Below are 26,148 nucleotides of genomic sequence, written 5' to 3'. Positions count from 1 at the left end.
ATTCAACATTTTAGGGAGATTATTCTCAAAATTAATTTGGCCTTCCACAAAACAAGTGAACTGTTCAAGTTTCCAGAGAGGGGGTCACCGGTGCTTTCCCGTCATAATGGCTCATTTTAAACAAATGCAGAATCAGGAAGGATTCCAAAGGGTGGCTTTTTAACTTCCCAGAAAAAAATTAAATTCTTATAACTCATGCCAGTTTTCCTCATGTTGAAAACCTACCTCATCTGCTGCCTGTCCTCAGAAAACAGGAGGATATAATCTGCTCAGAAGGATTTGCTATAAGTCTCCACTATAATAAACTTGCCTTACAATTCCCATGTAGTGGCTGTTCAGTTAATTGCATTAACAAGCGCAGGGGCTAATGCTATTTACATTTATAACCATAAAATTATTTGAACAACAATATTATAGTGACTCACAAATTGGAATTCATCAAAGTAGACAATCATATTGAAATAAGTTTGGCCAGTTTCCACATCATAAATTGCATCACATACACTGAACCACAGTTAATCAAGAGTCTGGGCAACGCCAGTACAAGAAATTATTTGCACTTATTCAACTAGCTCATAACAATTAACTGACCAGAATGATCAAGCAGTGCGATGCGATGCTGTCCTACAGTAGTCTGAAGAATTTTGGAAAAGCTTACCTCAGTGAGTTATTGAGTCTCTGACCTATATCAACTTGGATGAAGGTTCAAATGGTAATTTGATTATTTTTAAAGATTACAGCCATCCCAATTCTTTCAATGTTAGCAAAGGATTTTAAATGGCAATAACTACAACAACTTACGTTTATCTATCTTTATTTCAGTTAGAAAGTTCCCCATAGGTTTTAAGGGAGTTTGGGATGGTGGTGAGATAGGTAGCGAGCTGGAGAGTTTTAAAGAGTGGCCATTCCAGAGTGGAGCTGAGATGACTGAAGGATCTCCCACTGATGGTAAGGTGGATCCATCAGGGAACAGTTGGAAGGACAAAGGACTTGATAAGAATAGCAGGAACATTTCAATGTGAAGTCAAGAATTTTGAGGTCAATACGCTGGAGGATGGAAAGCTGGGAGAGAACTGCAAGTTAAAGGAGTGAATGCGTGAATGGGATCTTCTCTGGAATAGGTATCAACATTGTGTGGGAGATAAAATCTGAGAGACCAGTAAGAAGGATATTAGACAAATCCAGCCAGTGCTTTTCTAATTTTGACTCTGTTGAGTGAACAGAACATGCGCAGATCTCCCTTTTGGAATTGGCAACACATTCAATGGTTTTGTGATTACAGGTACAGGTGTCAATCTAGCAACTGCAGTTTTGAGCCAACTGTAGATTGGTACTAATGAAAAAAATGTACTGCTGCCTAAAATTTTCACCAACCACTCAACTAAAGTACTTGTACCTAGGCCATTAACTGTTGGCATATCAAAGTAAATCACTGGGATTGTGGTCATTTTGTCGAGTCAGGATGAAATTTTCTCTGCTAAAGTAAAACAAAGAACTGCAGATCCTGGAGATCTGAAACAAACAAAAACAGAAGTTGTTGGAGAAACTCAACAGGTCTGGCAGCATCTGTGGGAAGAAAGCAGAGTTAATGTTTCCAAGTCCAGTGACCCTTCTTTACTACACAGTTCTGAAGAAGGGTCATTGGACTCGAAACGTTAATTCTATTCTCTTTCCATAGATGCTGCCAGACCTGTTGAGTTCCTCCAGGAATTTCTGTTTTTGAGAGCTTTATCTGGTATTTGATGCATTCTGATAATAACATTAAAACCAGACATGCTGTGTGAGGTCACCTTTTACAGCTTTTTTTTTTGTCTTCAGAATGGTCACATTTTAACTTATTTCCTGAAACTAAATAGGGAAATACATGAACCAGAAATGCTGTAATCAGTTTCAATCGCATGTTTTGAAAGGTCCTTTACAGGTTTATTTTAAGGCAAATAGTTGCATTGGAGATTAGTGAGCTGATCCAATTTAAAAAAGCAAATAAGAAAAGGATAGAAGAAAAATGTACTAAATGTAGAAGTAGAACTGGATTTTTCAGATACTACAGCTTAAAAATTACTCTTTGATTTTAATGTCCAAATGTTTAACACAATTGTATGGTATTCCTCTGTCCACTAATTGAAAATAAATGAGTTAATATTTTCATTAAATTAGCAGACAGAAGAATTTCACATAGATGCATTCTCATAGCAAACAGCAATTTCTAGGCTTGAAGGCATCATTCAGTGATTTTTATTTAATTGAGCTCTGTTTCTATTTTCACAGTAAAACAAAGAATTAAACCTTTCCGAGTGAATCTTTGCTACAATAGACCATTAATCACAAAGGGCAACAGCTCCTTTCTCATTTATAATTTATCTTACATTTATAATGAAACGGTCAATGTTTTCACAATCACCTCATGGGGATGTCTGGATGAGTTGTTGGAAAATATTTCCACATTATTTAAAAAACTGAATTGTACGTTATTGTAAATAGGCCACAAATACTTTCGGATTTCGGTCTTACTGTGTGGGAAAACATCCTGGAACGGAAAGAGATACAGGACATCTAACTGTGCTATAAACATTCCAGAGACACATGAAAACAGGACTTAGGCCAAAATATTTTGTGTTGCACAAGCCAATTAGATAAGACACACTTCTCCATGACCCAAGGTCCCTGTCCTCTACAGCATGTGAGGCTATTGATCTATTCTTGTTACAACACCCTAATCTTTATTCTCTCTTTTGCTCTTGTAATACTGTTATCAGCCTGGCAGTAACTTAGGAGAATGCAGGCTTGAAGTGGTGGTACATAGTTTACCTCTTTAGCTACATCATCTGGGCAGATACTCCTCTGGTAGTCCTGTGAGATTTTTCATTTTGAGAGCGTCATCCACCATCTCAATGTGACTATTAATTACACTCTTCATTTCAAGGGTGAATGGATCAAAATCCTTCTGCCTCAGCCCAGATCGCTTGAAGTTTCCATCCTTTTGCGTTTCAACACACAACAGCCTGTCGTCTGACACAGCAACATTCAGGAATTCCACCATCCGCTTCAACTGAGGCAATAGGTTTTTCTTCAAATCTTCATAGTGAACCACCAACACTCGATTGCAATATTTCAACCAATCTAAAGTATGGGAGGCCCACCAGGAGGCATAAGTGTTCACAAATTCAGGCCATTCTGCAGAGAGAAAGTTTGAATTTGTTCACTAATTTTGCATATAAAACAGTATGAATCCTCATCTTATGGGTTTACTTAACCCACATTGTAGAAGTATCAGTAACATTTTGCTTGAAGTCAGTTGCTCCATTGGAACAGCTGTGTGCACAGCCAGACACAAAATTGGGAATTGCTGGAGAAACTCAACAGGTCTGGCAGCATCTGCAGTAGAAAGCAGAGTTAACAGATGTTGCCAGACTGCTGAGTTTCTCCAGCAATTTCTGTTTTGTTTCAGATTGCCAGCATCTGTAGTTTTTTGGTTTGCCTCAGGACCAGACAGACAGGTAAAGTATTTGCTACAAGATGCAGCAGCTGTTGAATTAGTTAGCCTCATTCGGGGTTGTATTAAAGTCGCTGCAATTGGTCTCATCTCCCTATTGCTAAGGACATGAAACATTCAGCGAACTTACCCGAAATGTTAAGCATGCACTCCTACGAAGCTAGGGTTCAATCCATTCAATTAAATGTCAGCAAAGCCAATTGTTGCTTTGTGGCTTTGCCAACCTGTGTCTTGCCTCAGCTCCTAACAGTTGCTGAAACTTGTTTTTTTTGTTTGTTCATCCCCTGTTGTCCTGACTGAGTGGCTTGCTATGTCACTGCAAAGGGCAGTTAAGAGGCAACCACATGTTTGTGGGTCTGTGGTCTCATGACAGACAGACTAGGTAAGAACAACAGATTTCGTTCCCTAAAGAATATTAGTGAACCATAATTTCATGGTCACCAGTGCTAAAAATAACTTTATTCCAGATGCTATTCATTGAATTCACATTCCAGTGACTGACTTGGTGGGATTCAAACCTTATCCTCAGGGCATTAACATGGGTCTCTGGATCACCAGTCCAGTGATATTAGCCCATCACCATTTGGCTCAAAGGCCCATCATTCCTGGGGCTGCACCCTTCAGAAAACTGTTTTAGCCATCGCTCTACCTTGACCTCTCTCTCAAGTGTCAGGGTCACTTGTCCAGAGGAATCAGGGAATGTGCCAGTTCCAGTGTTGCCAGGCTATCTGCCCTAAAACAGGCAGGAATTTCTCAGTAGTCTTCCTTTGCTTCTCTGTGTGTAAGTGAATCGTTTCAGCTGAGGAGTTTTGTTGGCCACTTTTCTGAATGAACAAAAGGTCGTTCTGCAATCTGCCTTTCAGAAAACTGACACTTGCAGCTAAGAGTTTCTCATTCCAGGATCTGATTCACAAATGCAATATTCTTGCAATATTCTGCAAACCTTTTTAAGTCTATGTCTCCTGGTTTTCTGTCTGGTCATTTAATCCTGGCCATCTATGTATCTCCCGCTCCCTCCTTCCACAGTCAGAAAGAACATCTTCAGCCATTTCAACTATGCCTCTTCAATTACCTCACTATTTCCAGATTGAACTCTTTACTTCTTCAGGGACAGTGAGCTTGGGAATTAATTTATCTGACTGAGTTTACAGTCACTTCTGACAATTCCTTCACTGTGGCTACGCCCCTCTCCCTCTGTGAAGCTCCCGAAAACTCTTTCTCCATTAAAGATACTATAGAAATGCATGTTGTTGCAAGCATTATTGGAATTCACAACCTTTCAGAAATTTGTTCACTCATTTCAGAAATTTCTTGTCTTCACTTGATGCTTGAGCACTTGCCAACTAACAGGAAGTGGCAGTGAACCACTGTAGGCACAACAGTGCACTTGTGAACACAGTCACTACACAAAGGATCAAAAGGCCTCAATAAGCACTGACACTGGGTCTGTAATGGTTAACTGTATATCATTTTTCACGGTCTTTCATCATTCCATTTTACCTTTGCTCTTCCAGTGGCGTTCCGATGCATATCCCAGATGACCAGCGCGCTTTCTATTAAACTCCGCCATCAATGCCTTGTAAGGGTTTCTGATCAACAAGATGGCAGCATCAAAGGTTTCAATTTCTCTTTTCCCACTCTCATGAGTTTTTATACATATAGTCCGGCCACTTTTCCAGTAGTCCTTTTCCCCTTTGAAACCTAACAGAATAATTTTAAAAAATTAGCATTGCCAATTGAGGAATGGACAGCAATGTTACATATTACATCATCTAGAATTATGCATGGCTATTCAAATGGATTTTAATTCCTTTGGAGTCAGGCCTAATCATGGCATAATTGTTTCTTATACATGAGAGTTACAAATACCTTTGCAAATGACCCTGATGCTGTACTGAAACTATTAGGAATGCTACGTACGATCAATCCTAAATGTACATCTGTTTGGTGCTGTGTATTGTATCATTTTGTGATACAATGTTAACTGAATCTAGATTACATAAATTTTTTTTTTAAAATCTGTAGGCTACACAAAATAGTTGTACCAAAGATAGCTAAAATTACTAGTAGAATCTCTGTGACTCTAAAATACAGTGCTTACTTAGCTTAATAAAACATAAAAAATGGCTAGATATGTTCACATTGTTTCATTCGTATCCAATTCAGATTCAATTCAAAATCACATAAACATCTTAGTATGTTTTTTTTATCCTCTGTGAATGTTAAAGCAAATAAGATGCCACATATGTCTTCTTCAATTGACATGCTCAGGAATTTTTTGTCTAGTCAAATGCTATAACAAATAGAAGATTCAGATCTTGAGTGTAGAGGCTTCAGCTATCCAGGGGCATTGATTTTCTCAAAGTGCTATTCAAAGAAAATAAGAAATACGAATAAGAGTAGGTTATTCAAGCTCATTCCACCAATCAATAAAATTATGGCTTATCTTTTGTTTCAATGCAATCTTCCCACATTATTCCCACATCCTTTGATTTTCTTGGTGTCTAAAAATGACCAATCTCTGCCTTAAATGAGTATCCACAGCCTTGGGGATAGAGAATCTCCAAGCTCTATAATCATGTAAGAGAAGAAAGTTCTCACCTTAGTTCTAAATGTCTGTCCTTTTATTCTTTGGCTGTCACCACCACTACCCTGCCCCACATCCCCAGTTTTTGACAGTCAAATAGGGGATACTATCTTCCCAGCATCTATCCTTGTAAGACCCTTTAATCATTTTATATGGTTCAGTTAAATCACTGCTCATTCATCGAAGCTTCAGGGTGTAAACTTAGTCTGCTCAGTCTCTCCTCATAGTATAAGCCCCTCTTCCAGAAATCTGTTTGGCAAACTTTTGCTGTTGTCCCTTTCAGGAAAATATATCCCTTTACTGTGTAAGGAGATCAAAATTGTACAGTGTAACTCACCAAGGCCTGATATATTTGCAGTAATACTTATGTATTTGTATGCCTCAATCCCTGTATAATATAAAATAACATACCACTTGCTTTCCTAATTGCTTGCTGTACCTGAATGTTACCTTTCTGTGATTCATGTGCAAGGACACCCAGGTCTCTCTGAATATCAACATATCCCAGTCTCTTAGCATATATCAAATTTATTCCCTCTCATATTTTATCTACCAAACTGGTAACTTCATATTATATTCCATCTGCCATGTTCTGTCTCACGCAACCTGTTTATATCCTTTTGCAGCCTCTCTGCATTTTCCTCACACCTTACAGGCCCAACTAACTGTGTTACTGCTATAGACTATAAAAAGCTGAGGTTTAAGCACTGACTGCAGCAGCACCTCACTATTTACAAGTTGCAAACGTGAAAATGACTTATCTATTAACCAATTCTCAAATATGCCAATATATTATCCTCAGTCGAATGAGGCTTAATTTTGTGCAATAACCTCTTGGATGGTACCTTATTATTTTTGCTTTTGAAAATCCATTCATATTGCATCTACCGGTTCTCCCTTATCTACCCTGCAAGATATAATCTCAAAATTACTCCAACAGATTTATGAAACACAATTTTCTTTTCATAAATACACATTGATACAATCCAATCAGAGGAGATACTATGAGGACACTTAAATCCATTTGCTTGTAGTCATCTAGATATAGGTTGAAGGAAAGTGTTTTCAGAATACAGCAAAATCAATCTTTTATTAGACTGTTATAACTCACAATAAAAATGTACATTTGCATGGCTAATTCCTTTGGCTTTACGTTTGAGGAACAGACTTCTTATCAATTTGTAACTGAAGTTTACATGAATTATACTATTAGAAATCTGAATTTGTTTTTAGTTTTCTCCAAACTGTTAATCAAGCAATAGCTCTGACTACTTCTGCACAACTATGCCAAGCCTTATAAAAACTGATTTCTTATAAATGTAAGTAATTGTCATACTGAAACTGGTGAACAATCAATATAATTGATGAAATTGTTATTTCCCCTTGAGGCTTTGGATAATAAAGCAGCTAGTTCTCTAAAGCAATGACTTTACCATAAGGTTCATACAGGTAGTTGTTGAATAGAAGTAAGGCAAAGAATGTTACTTATACAAAGACCACCCCACCAATCTCCGGATCCAACGCATCATCCTTCGGCACTTCCGCCATCTGCAATCTGACCCCACTACCAAAGACATTTTTTCTTCCCCATCCTTATCTGCCTTCCGGAGGGACCACTCTCTCCATGACTCCCTTGTCCGCTCCACACTCCCCACCAGCCCCACCACCCCGGCACCTTTCCCTGCAACCGCAGGAAGTGCTACACCTGCCCCTACACTTCCCCCCTCACCACCATCCCAAGCCCCAAGAAAACCTTCTACATCAAACAGATGTTCACCTGCACATCTGCTAATGTGGTATACTGTATCTGCTGTTCCCGACATGGCCTCCTCTATATCGGGGAAACTAAGCGGAAGCTTGGAGACCGCTTTGTGGAACACCTACGCTCGGTTCGCGACAAACGACTGCACCTCCCAGTCGCAAACCATTTCAACTCCCCCACCCACTCCTTGGACAACATGTCCATCCTGGGCCTCCTCCAGTCCAATTGTATCAATGTGGACTTCACAAGCTTCAAAATCTCCCCTCCCCCAACCGCATCCCAAAACCAGCCCAGCTTGTACCCACCTCCCTAACCTGTCTTTCCTCCCACCTATCCCCTCCTCCCACCTCAAGCCCCACCCCCATCTCCTACCTACCAGCGTCATCCCGCCTCCTTGACCTGTCCATCTTCCCTGGACTGACCTACCCCCACCCTAACTCCCCACCTACACTCACCTTTACTGGCTCCAACCCTGCCGCTTTGACCTGTCTGTCTCCTCTCCACCTATCTGCTCCTTTATCCATCTTCCATTCGCCTCCCCCTCTCTCTCTATTTATTTCAGAATCCCCTTCCCCTCCCCCATTTCTGAAGAAAGGTCCAGATCCGAAACGTCAGCCTTTCTGCTCCTCTGATGCTGCTTGGCCTGCTGTGTTCATCCAGCTCTCCACCTTGTTACCTCTTACTTATACATTAATTATGTTTTATTAATGCAGGAGGTGACCACGAACCAGGCATTTACTGTTTTGTTTTTGAGTTAGGAGATGCATGCTTGTAATCTGTAAATAAATATACAAGTGTGTAAAGATTGACTCCAGCGCTAATGTTCAACAATTGGACCTATGGAGTAGAACTAACACATACCTTTGTTATAAAGAGTTCCATCAAAATAATAACTTCCAGTGTAGAATCCAGTGGCGTGTTCTATCAAATGCCGTGCCCATGTATTTCCAGCACCTGGGAAGCTGGAGAGAGCCACCATTGCCTTTGTTTTTGTAGGCAGGAACTTCCTATCTGTACATCTGGTGTCTAGAAAAGAAGAGGAAATCTATGAAATGATTTCCTGACTTATTTTCCTGATGCAGTTTTATTGCAGAGAGGACCATAGATTGATTGGACTGTTAGATGTAATTTGAGAAACAAAAACTTGTCATTTAATTTGAGAGCAATCTGATTGCTTTACACAAGGATAAGCTAGAAAGTAAATTATCCTACACTTGGGCAATGGCATAATTTGTCCTATTTATTTCTAAACCCACACAATCCCGTAGGATCAAATTGCGCAGTTGCATATGCTGCAGATCATATGCTAAAGAAAATTATTCTTTTGTTTTCTCTTTTGGTGAAAGATGTTTATTTTTAGTCTCTCTGGCAGTCTTTGATGTTATTCCACTGTGGCGTGCGATTGTCATGGATTGATCATGGACAACTTATTTATGTTCCAGTCTACTGAGGGTTTCTCTTGTGAACTTTCCTATATTTGTTTTTTGCTTCTCTTTCACACTCTGAATCTGGTTTGGAATTCAGATTTTCAGCCCAGGTAATTGCCATTTTGGGATTTTGGGCCCAGAGTCAAAAATAAAATGGCTGCTCATTCTTGCAATGTTTCTCTTTAGATATTCTATCAAAAGAAAAGAAAACATTAATCAAATCACATCTGAGATTTACAAAACAGCTCATTTTAAAAAGAAAATGTTTCCTCCCTATCCTCACCTAGTTTCTGCATTTTTTTCACACTTTGAACAGCATTTCTATTTTTGTTAATTATAGTGAAGAGTTAGTTTGAATAAAAGTGGTGTACTGTTAACAGGCCATGGATCATGTTCACGTTTGGATGTTTATGTCCTTGTTAATTGTGAGCTTGTCTGGTCACAGAAACTTATCTGCGTTTGAGCCAGAAGCTCCGGGTTCGAATACTGCTCCAGGACTTGATGGTCGTTGCAGAATCATTTGTAACAACATGGTCAATCAGGTTGATTATTAACCTGTAAATCTTCCTGATATGCCTATAGCAGGCACTAGGAGAATCTCCTGGTCAGTCATTCTTGATAAGGAGCGGCATCTTTCACGCTGTACCCTCTGATGACCTGTTTCAAGACAATCTAACTATGGAAACAGGAATAAGCACATCCTCTGTCTGCCTCATGTGCCAGTGGGCATGGGACAAGAAGAGTTGTGAACTCCCAGATTTGGTGAGTGAATATTCAAACTGAAAAGTGAGCATTTTAATCTGCTCAGACCTGAGATTTCTGAGATTTACAAAGAGAATAATGTGTAATATTGTTGAACTCATGAAAAAGTTTCCTGCGTTACATTGAGAATTGAAGATAGGCAGGGCATTGAAAAAATTAGATTGTCAGATCATGTCCTTCAATCAAACTGTCATTCCTCCATTTCCTGCAACATTACATACAACCCATTCATTTTTGTTATTTTATCAGCTTGTCGATTTTGACAGAAAGTCTTAGTCCCCTTTTGCTTTCTTTGCTGCTTTATTTCCATCATTGCTCCCATCTGTCAACGGCATCAGTCACTGTGCATTCACTCATTACCGCAGTGGGGGCTTGTCATGCATAGCAGCCACAGTTGTACCAAAGCTTCTTCTTGTCACATTTAAAACCATCGTGGCCACACAATAACAGCAGTATAATTGGCCAGGGCATAATTGAATATACACTACCTTCAGCCGAAGATTGAACACTGCAAAAGATTGGATTAAAATGAACCTTTCACAAAAAGAAAGGTGTGATTACTTTCCAAAAGTTGGCTTTTTTGGGACTCTTTATTCCTCTGCACACAAACATTGCTCAGAAAATAAAGAAACACAGATTTGAAAATGTGTATGCAGAATGAACATCCAAAGTGCTTTGAATCAGCCCAACATGGACAAATGTCGATTAATGTTGGATTTGCAGGTTGTCCTGATTGAGAGGTCAATGTGTTGTCTTTCATGCAATCCTCACAATATCACACGTCTTCAAACTGGACTACATATATTTCTGGTGTGTGGACCATAACTAATGTGTATTAAGATTGACTTTATCTAGGTATGATGTTTTCGCATCAGTGCTGCCAGCAGGAAACCCCCAAGAAAGTGTAATAATTACGACTCTGCACAGATTGCACTTTGCAATAATTGTGAATATCACAAATTCTACCTAAACCAGGAAAAAATGTGAGCCAAAGTTTTCACAGTAATTCCACTCACCCTCACTCTCAACTTGCACATCTTTCCAGAGGAAAGTTGGGATATTAAGCACTCTCAGGAAATCTATATCTCATTCAGGGGCCATGCTTATTAAATGGTCCAGGACAATGCAAATTACACTGAACTCTGACCTCACCCTCACATGTAAGCCCTTTCCAACAAGGGTCACTAAACCACAAGGAGTACTGATTCCTTACACCCACTCTCTTAGTCCATGAAGATTGATGCTAATTGAAGTTCCCTTGCCATACTCTGCCCAAGACCAATATATAGAGCTGAAAATCACAGCAGTGCATGATGAATAAATTGGCTCATCCATTGGAAGACACTGCCACAGCCATAACCCATTGGTTACATTGCCTAATTGAGGGGAGGATGCTCTGCCCTTGGAAGCTGTGAGCCAGTCTGTGATGCCAAGAGCTCAGTAGTGGCTGTTACTGATACTGCAGGCAGAACCTTGAGAAGGCCCAATGAAACTTGGCCAAAGGAAAGTCTGGATAATTGGCTCAGGGAGGGTATGGAAAGCTGTGAGGTGGGAAGCAATGGGGAGGCGGCATTCAGGGAATGATTCTATAGATCAGGAGATGGGAAGGATCGGTGTTATCTTCAGGTGAGGGCTTGCCCCAATGCACAAAGGGCACACCCTGAAGACCTCCCTTCCTTCCTGCGTTTTATGAACTCCTTTTAATAGATGTGAATTCCATTTGCGCCTGTTCATCCATATCGACTGTACCGTGAGGCAGTCAGTGTGTTATCAGGGAAAACAAAACTTCTAACAAGCTTAATTGACCCTTGGTGATGTATTTATATATGGTGGATAAGCTGTCAGTTTTGGTGCCTACCCACCCCCTGCATTATGGAGGTGAGCTTATGTGTATATGGGATAGGGATGGGTTAGCCATCCACCAAAAACATACCCAGCATGGGTGTGTATTATCTCTTGTGGTTTTAATGTTCTTTAAAGTATGTGCAGCACATTAATTGGGTCCTGTTCTTCTTTTCTAAGCTTTTTTATCCCTCTGGTTTACTTGAATAGCTAATTGATAGATAGACTCATGTATAAAGCATTAACACAGGGGTGGTTGGGATTTTGGATTAAACATTCAGCCGTCACTTAACATTCAGGTTCAAATCCAGCATTAACTACTAAGTGCAAAATTGCTCCATCTTCTGCCTGCGGATGTGTTAGATTTTAGATTGAAACTGTTCGCCTATCAAACATCACTCTCTAATTTGGCAACAAATGTTTAATCTTTGTCAGAGGGGTCAGAAGGCCTCAGGGACATCGAAACATGAAACTACATTGAAACTACTCTTGAAGTTGAATCTAAGGGACATAATTGATGGTCCATGAATCAGTAACTGAAAGCAGTTTTATACCCAAGTTATCAATAACAAACACTTTGTACTCATATTGGGTATTGTTCCACTCTCTATTAACATTGATTAGAAATTCACATGTATAAACAAGAAATGACACAAAAAAATTTATGAAAAGATTCCATTGATAAATTCAAATATCTTTATAATGTGGTTACACACTGTCAGCTGAATACATGGATCTGACTAGTACAAAAATATATTGTATTTTAGTTTCAAGTGAACACATCACAGAATGTTCAGTTTTACCTTGGACAGGAGTCTGATAGATAACACAATAATTCTCATCTCCCAAGAACTCGGTTGTAGTGTCACTTGACAGTTTTCCACAGAGTTGGTCATTCGCAATGTCGTGAAGTGTGAAGTCAGTTGTGGCAAAACCACAGTAACATTCAGTCCTCCTGATGACAACGAGGGGAAACTCCTGTCAAGGAAAATTGTACGACATTGTGACGTGAGGCCCTGAATCTCTTTTGAAGCTAATACCATGTGTGTCAATGTATCTGTACTGTCAACCGAGGCGACTGTTCTCCCTCCTTCTGCTGACTGCAGGCTGCAAAACAGGTCAATTATATGGCACTCCACAAATATCCTCAGTCCAAAAGGACTTGTACGTTGTGCTCTTTGCAGACCTTAGTTTTCAAAGTTAGGAAGATTGTTTACACTCAGTACATTTATATTTTATTTAAGGCAAATTGCATACATATACATGCTGATGGAGGTCTGTATAAATCTTTTGAAAAAAAACCCTTGGTAAGTACTTTAACTTATAAAACTGGAACACACTTGCCTTTAAGCAAAATCTTTTAATACAATGACACATAACTTAAAAATGGCTCTTGGCAATATTGGGGGATGACTGCTTAATATTTTTGCATGATGTTTCTCTGTCGTGAAATATCACTACTAGGATAAACAATACATTATGTTAAGAAGTAACCTCAAGCCATGTTTGTCATACTTTTATTTGTGATTTCCTAGTTAGTCTTAGATTGGTAAAAGTTACTCATTGCCACAACATACTTGTCCCATCGTACCAAACATTCACCACCTTTTAATGAAGAAAGCTATGACTCAGCTTGTCTCTGTCTACTAAGAACTCGACTTATTAAGTGATGACTGGTAGTAAGTTCATTTTCTGCCTCACTCTGTCACAAGCCAGTCATATAGAAAGAAGTCAATCAGTCCAGCGTGCTGGCTTTCTGAAAGTGCTGCTAGTTAGTCCCGCTCTCAATCTTTCAACATAACTTTGGCTATATATTCAAAAAGGAAAAATGGCAATGATTTTTAAAAATAATTACAATTGAAACATGCAGGCCAGGCATTACAGGATCAAAATGTCCTCTCTTATTTGGGGAGCTGTGCTGTATAGAAGGAGCTGTCTGGGAGAGGACCTTTGTCTTCTGGATATTTAGCACAAGGCCCGTTCTCTCATGTGCCTCCATGAGTACATCAATTCTTGTTTAGTGCTCAGAATGTGCATTGAATGTGCATAACACAACTGTCATTTTCATAATGCAGTTTGACAACAGATGTTAGGATGCTTTTGTTTCTGGGCTAGAGATGTCTCTTGCTTGTCCGTAGACTAGCTCCACACCAACACAGGAAGCTTCATTGATATGAGGCAGAATGGTGTGGCAAGGAAATGAAGACATGTGTTGTTACAAGAATTGCTTGAGCCCATTTTGCACACGTATTCAATCTGTGATGGATCCATTAGTAGGGATGTGCCGTCATGCATTAGACAGAGGGCAGAGATGAATTTGAGGAGTCCATTCTCCCTCCTGGTTGGCAGAGACAAAGGCTTACGTGAGGTCGAAGAAAGCTATGTATAAGGGTTGCTGCTACTCTCAGCACTTTTCCTGAACTTGTCTTGCTGTGAAGCTCATGTCCCCTGTGCCTCTTGAAGGATGGAACCTGTATTGTTACTCTGATAGAAGCTATTGAAAGGAAGTGATTGAGGGTGATTTTATGCAATGACCTGCCTTGTGCTGGACAGCAGGGACTATAGTCTGTTGTTACCAGAAATGGTCACAATTACAGCATCTTGAAGATAACCTGGCACACTCTCCTCCTTCCAGATGAGGGCAAGGTCACCATACTTTAGCACTTTTGCAGAGATTTCTGCTGTACCAGCAACCTGGCTTGATTTCAACTGTTGGATAGCATTTTCAACCTTGTATTGAGCTGAGATTATGCAGAGGTGGTGGTGGGTAGCATTTGATCGAGGAAATTCTCATCAAGTGCTAAACCTTTGTTGAGGAAATTTTCAAAGTCTCTGTGACCTTGATAACTGCCACTCCATTTTTAACTAAAACATCATTAAACAAAGATCAAAACAACCCTTTATCTAAGAGCCAATGTCTCCTGTGGTCATATGAAATTTGCTACATTTTTAATGCTCAAGAAGCTGTTACTGACACCAAGGGAACACTTCAAAGATTAACCTGCCAAAGCACTAACATGGAAAATTCCACTAGCATAGACTACAAACATTTTGGCAAGCTCCTGAATTCATTGTTTAAATATTCTGAGTTGTTATTATCAAACTAAAAGATACATTTTAAAAAAAGATAATTTCTGCATTTTCACTCTTTAATCACCAAACTGTTAAGACATCAAACAGGGTCTTTGTTTAACACCTCTTCCAAAATACAGTATTGCTCACAATACAGGGTTCCCTCAGTACTGTACTGGTATTCAGCCAAGATTTTGTGCTCAAGTCTTAGGTGTCAAGTTGACCCCACAATCTTTTGACTCAGAGCCAGGAGCTCTGTTAATGAGCTGACCCCTGATAAGAGATCGGCTGCCTTGGTGCATGCCTCCTGATTAAAGTCAAGACGGGTGCATATATTGTTCACTTCATGTGCAATCAACAGAATTGCTTGCAGCAGCATTTGCAACTTTGAAAAAAAACACAAGGTTGAAAGCATTCATCGAAAGAAATTCAGCTGACCTCAGGCCACAATTGCGATCAAACATCTACTTTAGCCCCAATGCCAACAGGTAAGAAACTGCTGAGGCGAGACCATTATATCTCTCCGTAATAGGGTGAAATCTCCAACATGGTATCAATGCTGCATCTCAGAATGATTGCCAAGAAAAAGCGCACACAAAATGGAATACATTATCTTGGCTACATATCCTCTTCACTTGATTAATTTTTTACTGCAAATTATCTTTGAGAGTGTAAAGGTTTCTGCAACACATTTCAATTGTTAGTCCTTATTCAAGAGTTCCTGCAAATAAGGTAAAAGATAGAATTGGCATTTTTGAGATTTAAAGGAAATAAGGCTAGATTTCATTTTCTCAGCACTGTTGCTTACATTTTGAACCAATCCCCAGCCATGTTGTCCCATTGCTTTGAAGGGAGTGAGAACATAGGTATAACCTGTAATCTGGCCTCTAAAGTAGTGCTAATGGAATGTTCAATCCTCTCTTAATTCCACGGCTCATCGATGCTGTAGATGGAATTAAAATTAACAGGATCATACTGACCCCAATGCAACAGAAAGTGCCTTACTATTCTAAGTTTGACCCTGAAATTTATTTTCATACGTCTCATAGCTTAGGTAAGGTAGTCACCCATCCACCAATTATGTGTAAGTTTCTAGAATGAGTATTAATGAAAAAATTCGTTTCTACTTCTTTTTATCAGTCATTCAAGGAGACACGAATTGTTAAGGTTTTGATAAATATTAATCATCAGCAAATTTCATGTCAGAATTCAAGCAGTTGAGTCCTCTCCCCACCTCTTTGCTCTGTCTCTTTCTTGTCTGATCTATCAGCATGTGATCAGGAGGCTATTCAACCCCTCAAACCCATTCTATCATTCAATGGGATTATGGCTAATCTGTACATCAATTCTCTTTATTGATGTTCACTCTATATTCCTAAATTTACAAAAATCTTTCTCAGGTTTAAAATGAACAATTTATAGAGAATATATTTTCACTTGCTGACAAGAATTCCAAATGTTTACCATCCTTTGTGTGTACAAGTGTTTCTCAACTTCATTTTGGATCTGAATGTAATATTTAGACAATTCTTCCCGAGTTATAGAAGTAATTTGTTTCAAGCTACCTCATCTGTTCTCCTTAATATCCTCAAAATCTTTCACCAAATTACTCCTTAACCTTCTAAACCCACGCAACTACAACCATAAACTGAGATTTTATCTTTCTGGGTTTTAAAATTGCCAGTTCTGACCTACTCCTTGGGGGATGCAGTAATGAGAAGATACGTGATTTTTACCTTCTTGTCATGGGGAGAGGGATTCGGGGCGTTAGAGGCGAGCAAAGGAGTTTGGTCGCATAAGTTGCCCCTACCTGCCTCCCAGTCAGGAAATTAATCAACGTTCCCACCCAACGGGAATCGGGGAGGTGGCAGGTTGAGGCTCTTAAGTGACCATGAACTGACCTTTGATTACTGATGAGTGGAGAAAGTCACCCATGGGCCTTTTCACTCAGCTTCTTGTTGCAGAGGTGGTGAGAAGAAGGTGAGGACAAAGTCAGTGTCGGAGTCCAGACATCAATATGTAATACTCTGGGTGTGGTAGGGCCCTTTGTGGTGCATTGGTAGTGTCCCCACCTCAGAGATGAGGCCTGGGTTCAAGTCTCACATGCTCCAGGAGGTGTGTAGTAACATCTCTACACTGCTGAACAGGTTGATTAGGAAATACCTACTCTGAGTGTGGATTATAGTGGCTTTTACCCCAGTGCAGTCCCTTCTCCAACACTTGTTTTCTGTTCCATTAGATGTATCCTTGAAGTTCCAGGGATAGTAACTTTTCAGCGTTGAAAACGTATTGTTCTATTCTTTATATGCCCAAAGTGGATGCACACATATTTGCCTATAGTATTGCCTTTTGACTTAATCTATGTAATTTTATTCATGCATCAAAAAGTTGTATGTATGCTGCGTATCTACCTATCTGCAAAAAGCAGTGTAGGGAAAAGGAACAGGCGAAGAGTAGTACTGGTGCAAAAGTGTACCTCCAGAGGGTCACTCAATATTAATTCCAAGGTACAAATCTCTGCACCATGGTCCCAAATATATTTGTATTTAACCACCATACACATTCTCCTGATCTTGCCAGTTAGTGAAATTAATTTCTGTAAGGAAAAAGGTTCATTTCTTTTTCATGTTTTTATTGTGTAAAATGCCTTGAGAGGAACTATCCTGATCCGTTAATTATAACATTTGAAGCATATCAAGACTCCCGCTACAGCAGATAAGCTTACAAAATTCACAGAAAAAGAAATAATTATTTCAACCATTTATAATATGTTTGCCTGTAGCCTCTAAAGAAATGAATACATTAATATGCATCAGTTTACAAGTGTATGAGATTGGATGTGCTCCGCACTGCAGCCTGGATAAGAGACACAGAGTCAGAGTCATCCAGCACAGAAACAGATCTTTCAGTCAAAACAGTCCAAGCTGACCATAATCCCAAACTAAACTAGTCCCAACTGCCTGCACTTGGCCCATATCCCTCCAAACATTTCTTATTCATGTACTTATCTAAATGTCTTTTACACGTGTGGAGGTACATTCCACACACAAATCACGCTCTGTGTAAAAAAAATTACCCCTCATGTCTTTTGCCTGTCACCTTAAAAATATGCCCTCTTGTCTTGAAATCTCCAACCTTGGGGAAAAGACACCTGCCATTCACATTACCTATACCCCTCATGGTTTTATAAACCTCTTTAAGGTCACTCCTCAACCTCCAACATTTCAGTGAAAGAAGTCCCAGCCTATCCAGCTTCTCCTTATAACTCAAACCCTCCATTCCCAGCAACATCCTGGTAAATCCTGAACCCTCTCCAGCTTAATAATATCCTTCATATAGCAGGGCCACCAGAACTGGACACACCAACATTCTGTATATTTCGACATGACATGACATAACATAAATACAAGGACCATAACTGCCAGAAGGACCCATTTAACCCATTCCAATGATCACCAACATATGTCAGTGAAGGATAACCAAATGCCAATTTCCCAACAGTGAGTGCCCATCTGCCAATTCCCAAACAACAATAGATTCCAAGGTTTTAATCACTCTTCCATTTCTTTTTCTTTCTTTGTAAAGAATGCTTTTCTTTGCAGAGAATATTGAAGTTGATAATCATTAAAAGCATCAGCCTACTATTTCCCCCCCCTCAAAGTTTCCAGAATTCACGTGCAAATGCTGGCTAATTTACCACGGAGAACAGCTCAGTGAACTCAATCCAGTCCTTTCACAATGTTTACGGATGGGGCTTGACTTCACAGGTGCAAAGCTGGTGGGATGCACCCCACACCTGGGGTTATGTGAAATATGGCATGATGGCTTCAGGTCAGCAATCTGACATTATCCTGCTGGTCCTTGACAATACAGAAGGTGATCAAGTTTCCGAATGCAGAAGGCTGGTGGCTTGCCCTTTTGTAAAGCAAGATTGACAAGTTACTGAGCTCATTAAAGAGCAGGCAAATTGAAAATTCTTGTTGCACACTCTACTTTTTAACATACATGTGGGCAACACTGGGACAGCCAAACATGAGGGGACAACATGAGGTTGGATGAAAATGCCTACAAATATTATGATGGCTGCATATAGCAGTGAGCCTGCTATGGAGGTGTCAGTATTTGGCAGACAGAAAAAACATCATTTGTTCCATTTATATGGGCTGACATAACAAGTAAAGACAGAATGACAGACAAGAGGACCTGAAATTGGTGACCAGAACCAATTTCTGCTTCACTTCCCGTATCCTCCCCAATCAGTTGTTCTATCCTAACTGCCCATTTGAGCATGAATCCCTCTTCACAATGTTAACCGGCCGATGAATGCTCGAATCAACGTGTTCAAATGGTGGAGGCTGGTAAGTATGAACCATGGACCTCTAGATATGCCTCCCTCACCCCACTGCTAGAACCCAGCCCATGAAATTTCAGCAGAGAATCCAAGCCCTGGTTAAAACTTCCTCTCTACAGCTAACTGATGTGATGACCAATTTTAGCAGCCCTGTCACAGCCTCAAGTCAGATTGACTAACTCCCCTACCAGAAGCATTTGACATGCTTCAAAAATATGTCTTTTCAACAGCTTTCATTTGCTCTCAATACCAAAAATGCAAGCAATATCCATAAATCAGGTGATATGGACAATTTTGTGCCATGGATGTTATGCTATTTATTGCGTCGACTGCTTAATAAGCAGCGTGCAGATTCTATAGTGGTGGCTGAGAACATACATGCCTACCTTTTTATTTTTCCAGTTCCTGTATATGGGTGGCCACATGTACATGTAACTTGTGAAACATCATTCTACTAAGAATTCTACTATACTTACTGCTCCTATCCCATAGTTTATCTAACTGACCTCATCGTTAGCATCCCAAACGGAAAAACAAGTTCTTAACAATGATTGCATGTGTCTCTAATGAAAAATCATTTGAGGGACATGTTTATTGTCTTTGTATTTTGCACAAAATTTCAAGAATAATCTAACTGGCAATTTCAATAGAAATTTGCAAGTGTTGAAATGTATATTGATTCGAGAATAAAACTTGCGAGGTTATAGTTATAGGTTAAATAAGTTTTCATTATTGTGCATCGCAAAGCCAATTACTTCACGAAGTAAAATTACCTCATTATCTCAAATACTAACATTGGTATTTTATTTCTTATTTTTTAAAATTCATTCACATCATCAGTTGGGCCCTTCTCAGGTCCCTCTGAAAAGCTGATGGTGAGCTGTCTTCTCGAACAACTGCAAGCCTTTGGTGTAGATACACGCATAGTGCTGTTAAGGAGGGAGTTCCAGGACTTTGACCCAGGTACAGTGAAGGTATTTTGATGCATTGGTATGTCAGGATGGTGTGTGGCTTGGAGGGAAACCTACAGGTGGTGTATTCCCATGTATCTGCTGTCGTTGTCCTTCTAGAGAGTATTGGTGTGGGTTTAAAAGATGCAATCAAAGAAGCTTTGGTGAATTTCTGCAATGCATCTTGTAGATGATGCACACTGCTACTGAGGATTGGTGGTGGAGGGAGTGATTGCTTGTGGATATAGTGCCAGTCAAGTAGGTTGCTTTGTCCTGGATGGTATCAAGCTTCTTCAGTATATTTGGGGTTTTACTCATTCAGGCAAGTGGACAGTGTCACATCATACTCCTGACTTGCTTCGGGGAATCAGGGGGTTAGTTACTCACTGCAAGCCTCTAATCCGCTCCTACAGCCACTTCATTTATGCGACTTGTCCAATTCAATTTATGGTTAATGGCAATATCCAAGATGTTGTAAGTGGGAGATTCAGCAAATGGCAATGTCATTGAATGTCAAGAAGCTATGCTTGGAGATTGTTTACTGCTTGGCATTCGCGTGGCTCAAATGTTGTTTTCCACTTATCAGCCCAAACCTGGATTTTGTCCAGGTTTTGCTGCATTTGGTCTTTCAGTACCTGAAGAGTCATGGAGGGTAACTGAGCATTGTGCAATCCATCAGTGAACATCCTCACTTCTGAACTTATGATAGAGGAAAAGTCATTGAAGAAGCAGATGAAGACGGTTGGGCCCAGGACACTACTCTGGGAAACTCCTGCAGAGATGTCCTGGAGGTGAAATAACTTCCCTCCAACAACCACAACAATCTTCCTTTGACTCCAGCTTTGCTATGGCTCCTTGATGCCACGCTTGGTTAAATGCAGTCTTGATGTCAAGGGCTGTCATTCTGGAATTCAGCCATTTTGTCCATCTTTGAACCAAGGTCAGGAGCTGAGTGGCCCTGACAGAAGTCAAACTGGGCATCACTGAGCAGGTTATTGCTGAACAGGCGTCGCTTAATAGCACTGTTGATGACACCTTCCAACACTTTACTGATGATCAAAAGTAGGCACATGGGGTGGTGTGGATTCATGTACAGGGCATACCTGGGCAATTTTTCACATTGTCAGGTAGATGCCAGTGTTGTAGCTGTACTGGAACAGCTTGGCTAGGGGAACAGCTATTTCTGGAGCACAAGTTTTCAGTACCATTGCCGGAAGCATGTCAAAGCCCACCGCCTTTGCAATATCCAGTGCCTCCAACTATTTATCAATGTCATGTGAAGTGAACTGAATTGGAAGACTAGTATCTGTGATGCTGGGGACCTCTGAAGGAGGTCAGAAATCACACAACACCAGGCCATAGTCCAACAGGCTTAATTGAAAACACTAGCTTGGACGATAACCTGGTGTCATGTGATTTTTGACTTTGTCCACCCTAGTCAACACCGACACCTCCACATCACCTCTGAAGGAGGCTGAGATGGATCATCCACTTGGTACTGCTGGCTAAAGATTGCTGCAAATGCTTCAGCCTTACTTGTTGCACAATCATGGAGGACAGGGATATTTGTGAAGCCTCCTTCTCCAATGAATTGCTTAATTGACCACCACTATTCACAACTGGATGTGGCAGGATTGCAGCACTTGGATCTGATCCGTTGGTTATGAAATCACTTAGCTCTGTCTATCACTTGCTGATTATGTTCTTTGGCATGCAAGTAGCCCCTTTTTTTTTTAAAATCACATTACCAGGTTAAAACCTCAGCTTTAAGCATGTCTGGTGCTGCTCCTGGCATACCCTCCTGCACTCTCCATTGAACCAGGGTTGATCTTTTGGCTTGATAGTAATGGTTGAGTGGGGCACATGCTGGGTTATGAGGTTGCAGATTGTGTTGGAGTACAATTCTGTTGCTGTTAATGGCCTACAGCATTTCATGGATGCCGAGTCTTGAGTTGCTTTTTTCTCCTTCATTCATTCATAGGATGAGGGTTGTAGACTGGCTAGGCAGCATTTATTGATGATCCCTAATTTCCCAGAGGGCAGTTAAGAGTCAACCACATTGCTATGGGTCTGGAGTCATGTGCAGGTCAAACTCGGTAAAGATGGCAGTTTCCTTCCCGAAAGGCCATCAGTGAACCAGATAGATTTTTCTGACAATTGGCATTGGATTCATGAGCATCAATAAAGTCTTAATTCCAGATTTAATTTTAAATTAAATTCAAACTGTTGTGGTGGGATTTGAACCCAGGTCCTACAAACATTATCTGGCTTAACAGTCCAGTGATAATACCACTAGGCCATCGCCTCCCTCCACATCTGTTTGAAATGTAAGCACATGATGTATTCTCAATGTGAAGGTGAGCTTTTGTCTCCATAATGTCTGTGCTATGGTCACTCTTACTGATCCTGTCATGGACAGATGCATCTGCGGCAGGTAGGTTGGTGAGGATGAGGTCAAGTATGTTTTCCCCTCTTGTTGATTCCCTCACCACTTGCCATAACACACTCATCATCTGTTCCTTTCTTTCCTCCTCCCCCTCTGTCAAATTGGACTAAAAAAAAATCAGTCTGTTTCTCTTTCAGTGCTGTCTGACCTGCTGAGTTTCTGCAGCATTTTCAGTAAATCTATTTTTTTTTTTAAAAAGAGATTATTATTGATGTCTAGTCTGTGTTTATTGGGATGTTTCTTTCTGCAGCAATCAATATTATGTTCAGACTATGATTTCTCTAACAAAGGACTTTTAAAATTCAAATGAATGCAATAATTGTCCAATCACTGTTTTAGCACCATTAAAAAATAAAGACGTGAAGATACAAAATAGATGTGCAAAAAAACTCCAGCTGGTTATTCAGTCTTGCCCCATGCAATGATAGCCAGAGCATTCTGACTTCTTCAGACTGGCTCGTGCCCAAGCCAAAACATCAGAATTAACAGTTCAATTCCCATTGGAATATCCATCAAACATCATACCTAGTCTTAATGTTCAAATCAATCTTCAGTGCAATGTAAACTTCACTCACCTCCAATATTCATTAACTTTCCACATAACTCAAACCTTTCACTTCCATAACAATGGCCCAATCATGACATGTAATTAGAATTCTTGCTCTTCTTAATGAAAGGCTACACTTACCTTTTTTGTGCAGAACTCAGTGCATTTAGCAACAGTCAAGTTAGGCTGGATTGAGTAGACCGGGAAAGTTGCAGTTAGATTCTTGGGTATCTTGAAACATCCTCGATAGAGAACATTCCTATCTGAAGCAACATAAAGTGCATATTTTATGATCATATTTTAAATCAATGAGCCTAGGACAATTATTTCAGAGCAACACTCTCTGCTGTCAATATCTTCTTAAAATTGAGGGAATGCAAATGGGCTACTAATGCTGTCAACACTATCCAAATATTGCAGAGTGTGAAACAGTTCTATGTCCTGGCCAGCTCTTCTTTGGGAAAGAAAAGTTATTTTCCCTGATTGTCAGAAACCTCAAGAGTGCAAAGCATCTGTAGAATAACAGGATAATTATACAGGTCTCTTCATTCTTTTCATTAACAATTACGAAAAATACTGTTAACATGCTCTGACTGCACTTTTTATAAAGGATCAGTGTTCAATTTCTCATGATTTCATGTCAAATTTCAAGGGGCAACAAAGCTGGACAAGAATGTTGAACAACAGAAGAGAGCTCAAAGTGCAAGGAATCAATGAAAATAAATCAGTGCAGTAGGGAGCTGTGGAGGAATGTGCCATGTGCTGGAATAATTTATTGTTCGTTTTAAAAAGAGGGCCATCAAACAATATATAATGAAGTTTATTTATTGTTGATGATTACATTTTGTTTGCATTAAAATTATATAACAGAAACTTCAATGGTAATGTTTCCTAGAGAATAGAGGTAGAATCCTAAAGGACCCCACAGTAGTTTTTTTTACTTGTTCATGGGATTTGGGCATTTCTGGATGAGTCAGCATTTACTCCCCATCCCTAATTGCCTTTAAAATGAGTGATTTGATTGGCCACTTCAGAGGCATTTAAGAGTCAACCATATTGCTGAGGGTCTGGAGTCACATGTGGGTAAGGATGGCAGATTTCCTTTCCTGAAGGACATGCATGATTTGTATGACAACTGATGATTTGCAGGCAGAAGGTCCTGTAAAATTCCCTGGGCGGGTTTAATCACCATCCTTGCATACCTCTCCCCTGCCAGCCTGGCAACAAAGCACTTGAGTGGCCAATTATTGGCTACATAAGGGCTGGTTGGGGAGGGCGCAGTGGCACCTTCATTACTGGCCCTTCTTCAAGACTGGGTGCCCAGTAGGAGCCTCCAGGGTACTCCTTCCCCACAAACCCCTCACCCCCTCCACAAGTCACTGTGAGACCTTGCAATTCCCCACGATTTGCGGGCTCCAGAACTTTGATTCTTGTGGACTGCATGTAGTCCCAGCAGTGGCCACTGATCCCAGTGGTGCAACTGGCCAGCAGTGCAATAAGGCAGGATTTCTGCTGGAGCGAGGGAATGAAAGAGTTGTCTCCGGACAATTAGCGCTCCATTCAATAGATGTTGGCACTTCTTTCGGTGGCAGAGCATGAACCCACTTTGTCAGAAAAAGGCTGCTCTGTGTCAACCATTTAACCCTTGTCTCTTATATAAGGAATCGGGACATCGATTAAAGTTGAGGAGAAACTAAATTTTTTGGTCTGATTCGTAAAAAAAAATGCTCATAGGGAAACCCAATACTTTCTACTTCATGTCAGAATTTTATGAATCCCATTTCTTTTCAATTACTGCACAAAGATTCCAGCCTTCACATCTGGGACTTCCCTTTGCAGGTCTTTCTGCTGCCTCTCTTCCTTTAAGACCTCGTTTTAAAATAATTCCTTTGATTTAGCTTTTGGTTACTCTTTCTAACAACTCCTTGGATGCCTGTTCTTTTCCTTTATCTCAGTCATTGCATTATTCAGTGTCAAATGGTAGTCCTGACTTTTTCTGGCCAACATAATGCATAGCACATTCAGGTAAGATGGAGGCATTCCTGGGGGTTTCATCACATGATCTGCCACCACTCACCTCCCACCCAACAAAAACAGCCTTTCTTACCCTTCTCCAGTACGGTTACAACTCATAAACAATAGTGTGAAAAGTAAATGAAAAAAACCTACAAGGTCTCTTTAACACCCATATTTGTTCCCTTGGTTGCTCACAACAGCAAAAAAAAAATTTAATTTCTGGAGACTCTCAGAATCATGAAAAGTTTCCAACCGTACATATGGAGTTAAATTTGAAAGTTCACTGGCATCTGGCACAGTGGCTATTTCTCAGTCATTCTACATCAATAAGATACACTGGGCAGATTGTGCTGGCAATAAAAATAATCATATTTACAAGGTGCTTCGTTCCCCCCAGCTCATCTTAAAGAGCTTCACATTGTTAATCACTTTGAAGCGGAGATAATCTGTACCAACAAGTTCCTCAAACACCAACAAGTTGAATAGTCAGTTAATCTTTTAGATGGTGGAGAATTCCCAGGCTAGATAACAGGTAAACTCCTTAACAGACTTCAAATAGTGCTGGGACTCGTAATATCCACTTGGACCACTGGAATGAAGAGACAGGGTCATGGCATAGTCTTTCATCTGAAGAATAAATGCTTAGCCCAGGAGCACAACCAATATATAAGAGGTAAATCTGCTTTGTTCATGAGTAAGAAACAGCTTTTCATTTGTATGATATCTCAGCTGGGACACAGGACAGAATGAGGTCATTCAGACCTTTGAGCATCCTCTGTGATTTTAGACCATATCAGATCATCTGCCTCAATGTCATATTCCTGCACTAGATCCATATCCTTTGATGAATTCAGTCACTAGAAATCTACCAAGCTGTTTTGTACTTACTTAAT

The 26,148-nt window shown here is 40.1% G+C and overlaps 1 protein-coding gene across 3 annotated transcripts in view; it reads right to left on the bottom strand.

The window, feature by feature from the left end:
• Positions 1-2,821: 2,821 nt before the first annotated feature.
• Positions 2,822-26,148, bottom strand: part of wscd1a (WSC domain containing 1a) — a 122,636-nt gene continuing 99,309 nt past the window's right edge. For all 3 annotated transcript variants that reach the window (XM_048612664.1, XM_020530875.2, XM_048612665.1), the window contains 5 exons: positions 23,381-23,502; positions 12,677-12,851; positions 8,704-8,868; positions 4,994-5,194; positions 2,822-3,174 (listed from right to left, as the gene is read on the bottom strand). In XM_048612664.1, coding sequence (XP_048468621.1) covers positions 2,822-3,174; positions 4,994-5,194; positions 8,704-8,868; positions 12,677-12,851; positions 23,381-23,502 — 1,016 coding nt within the window. The remainder of the gene's footprint in view (positions 3,175-4,993; positions 5,195-8,703; positions 8,869-12,676; positions 12,852-23,380; positions 23,503-26,148) is intronic.

The sequence above is a fragment of the Rhincodon typus genome, chromosome 26, assembly GCF_021869965.1.
Source record: "Rhincodon typus isolate 14 chromosome 26, sRhiTyp1.1, whole genome shotgun sequence".
Taxonomy (NCBI): Eukaryota; Metazoa; Chordata; class Chondrichthyes; order Orectolobiformes; family Rhincodontidae; genus Rhincodon; species Rhincodon typus.
Note: the sequence above shows the minus strand (reverse complement) of the source record. Positions and strands in the feature narration are given on the sequence as shown.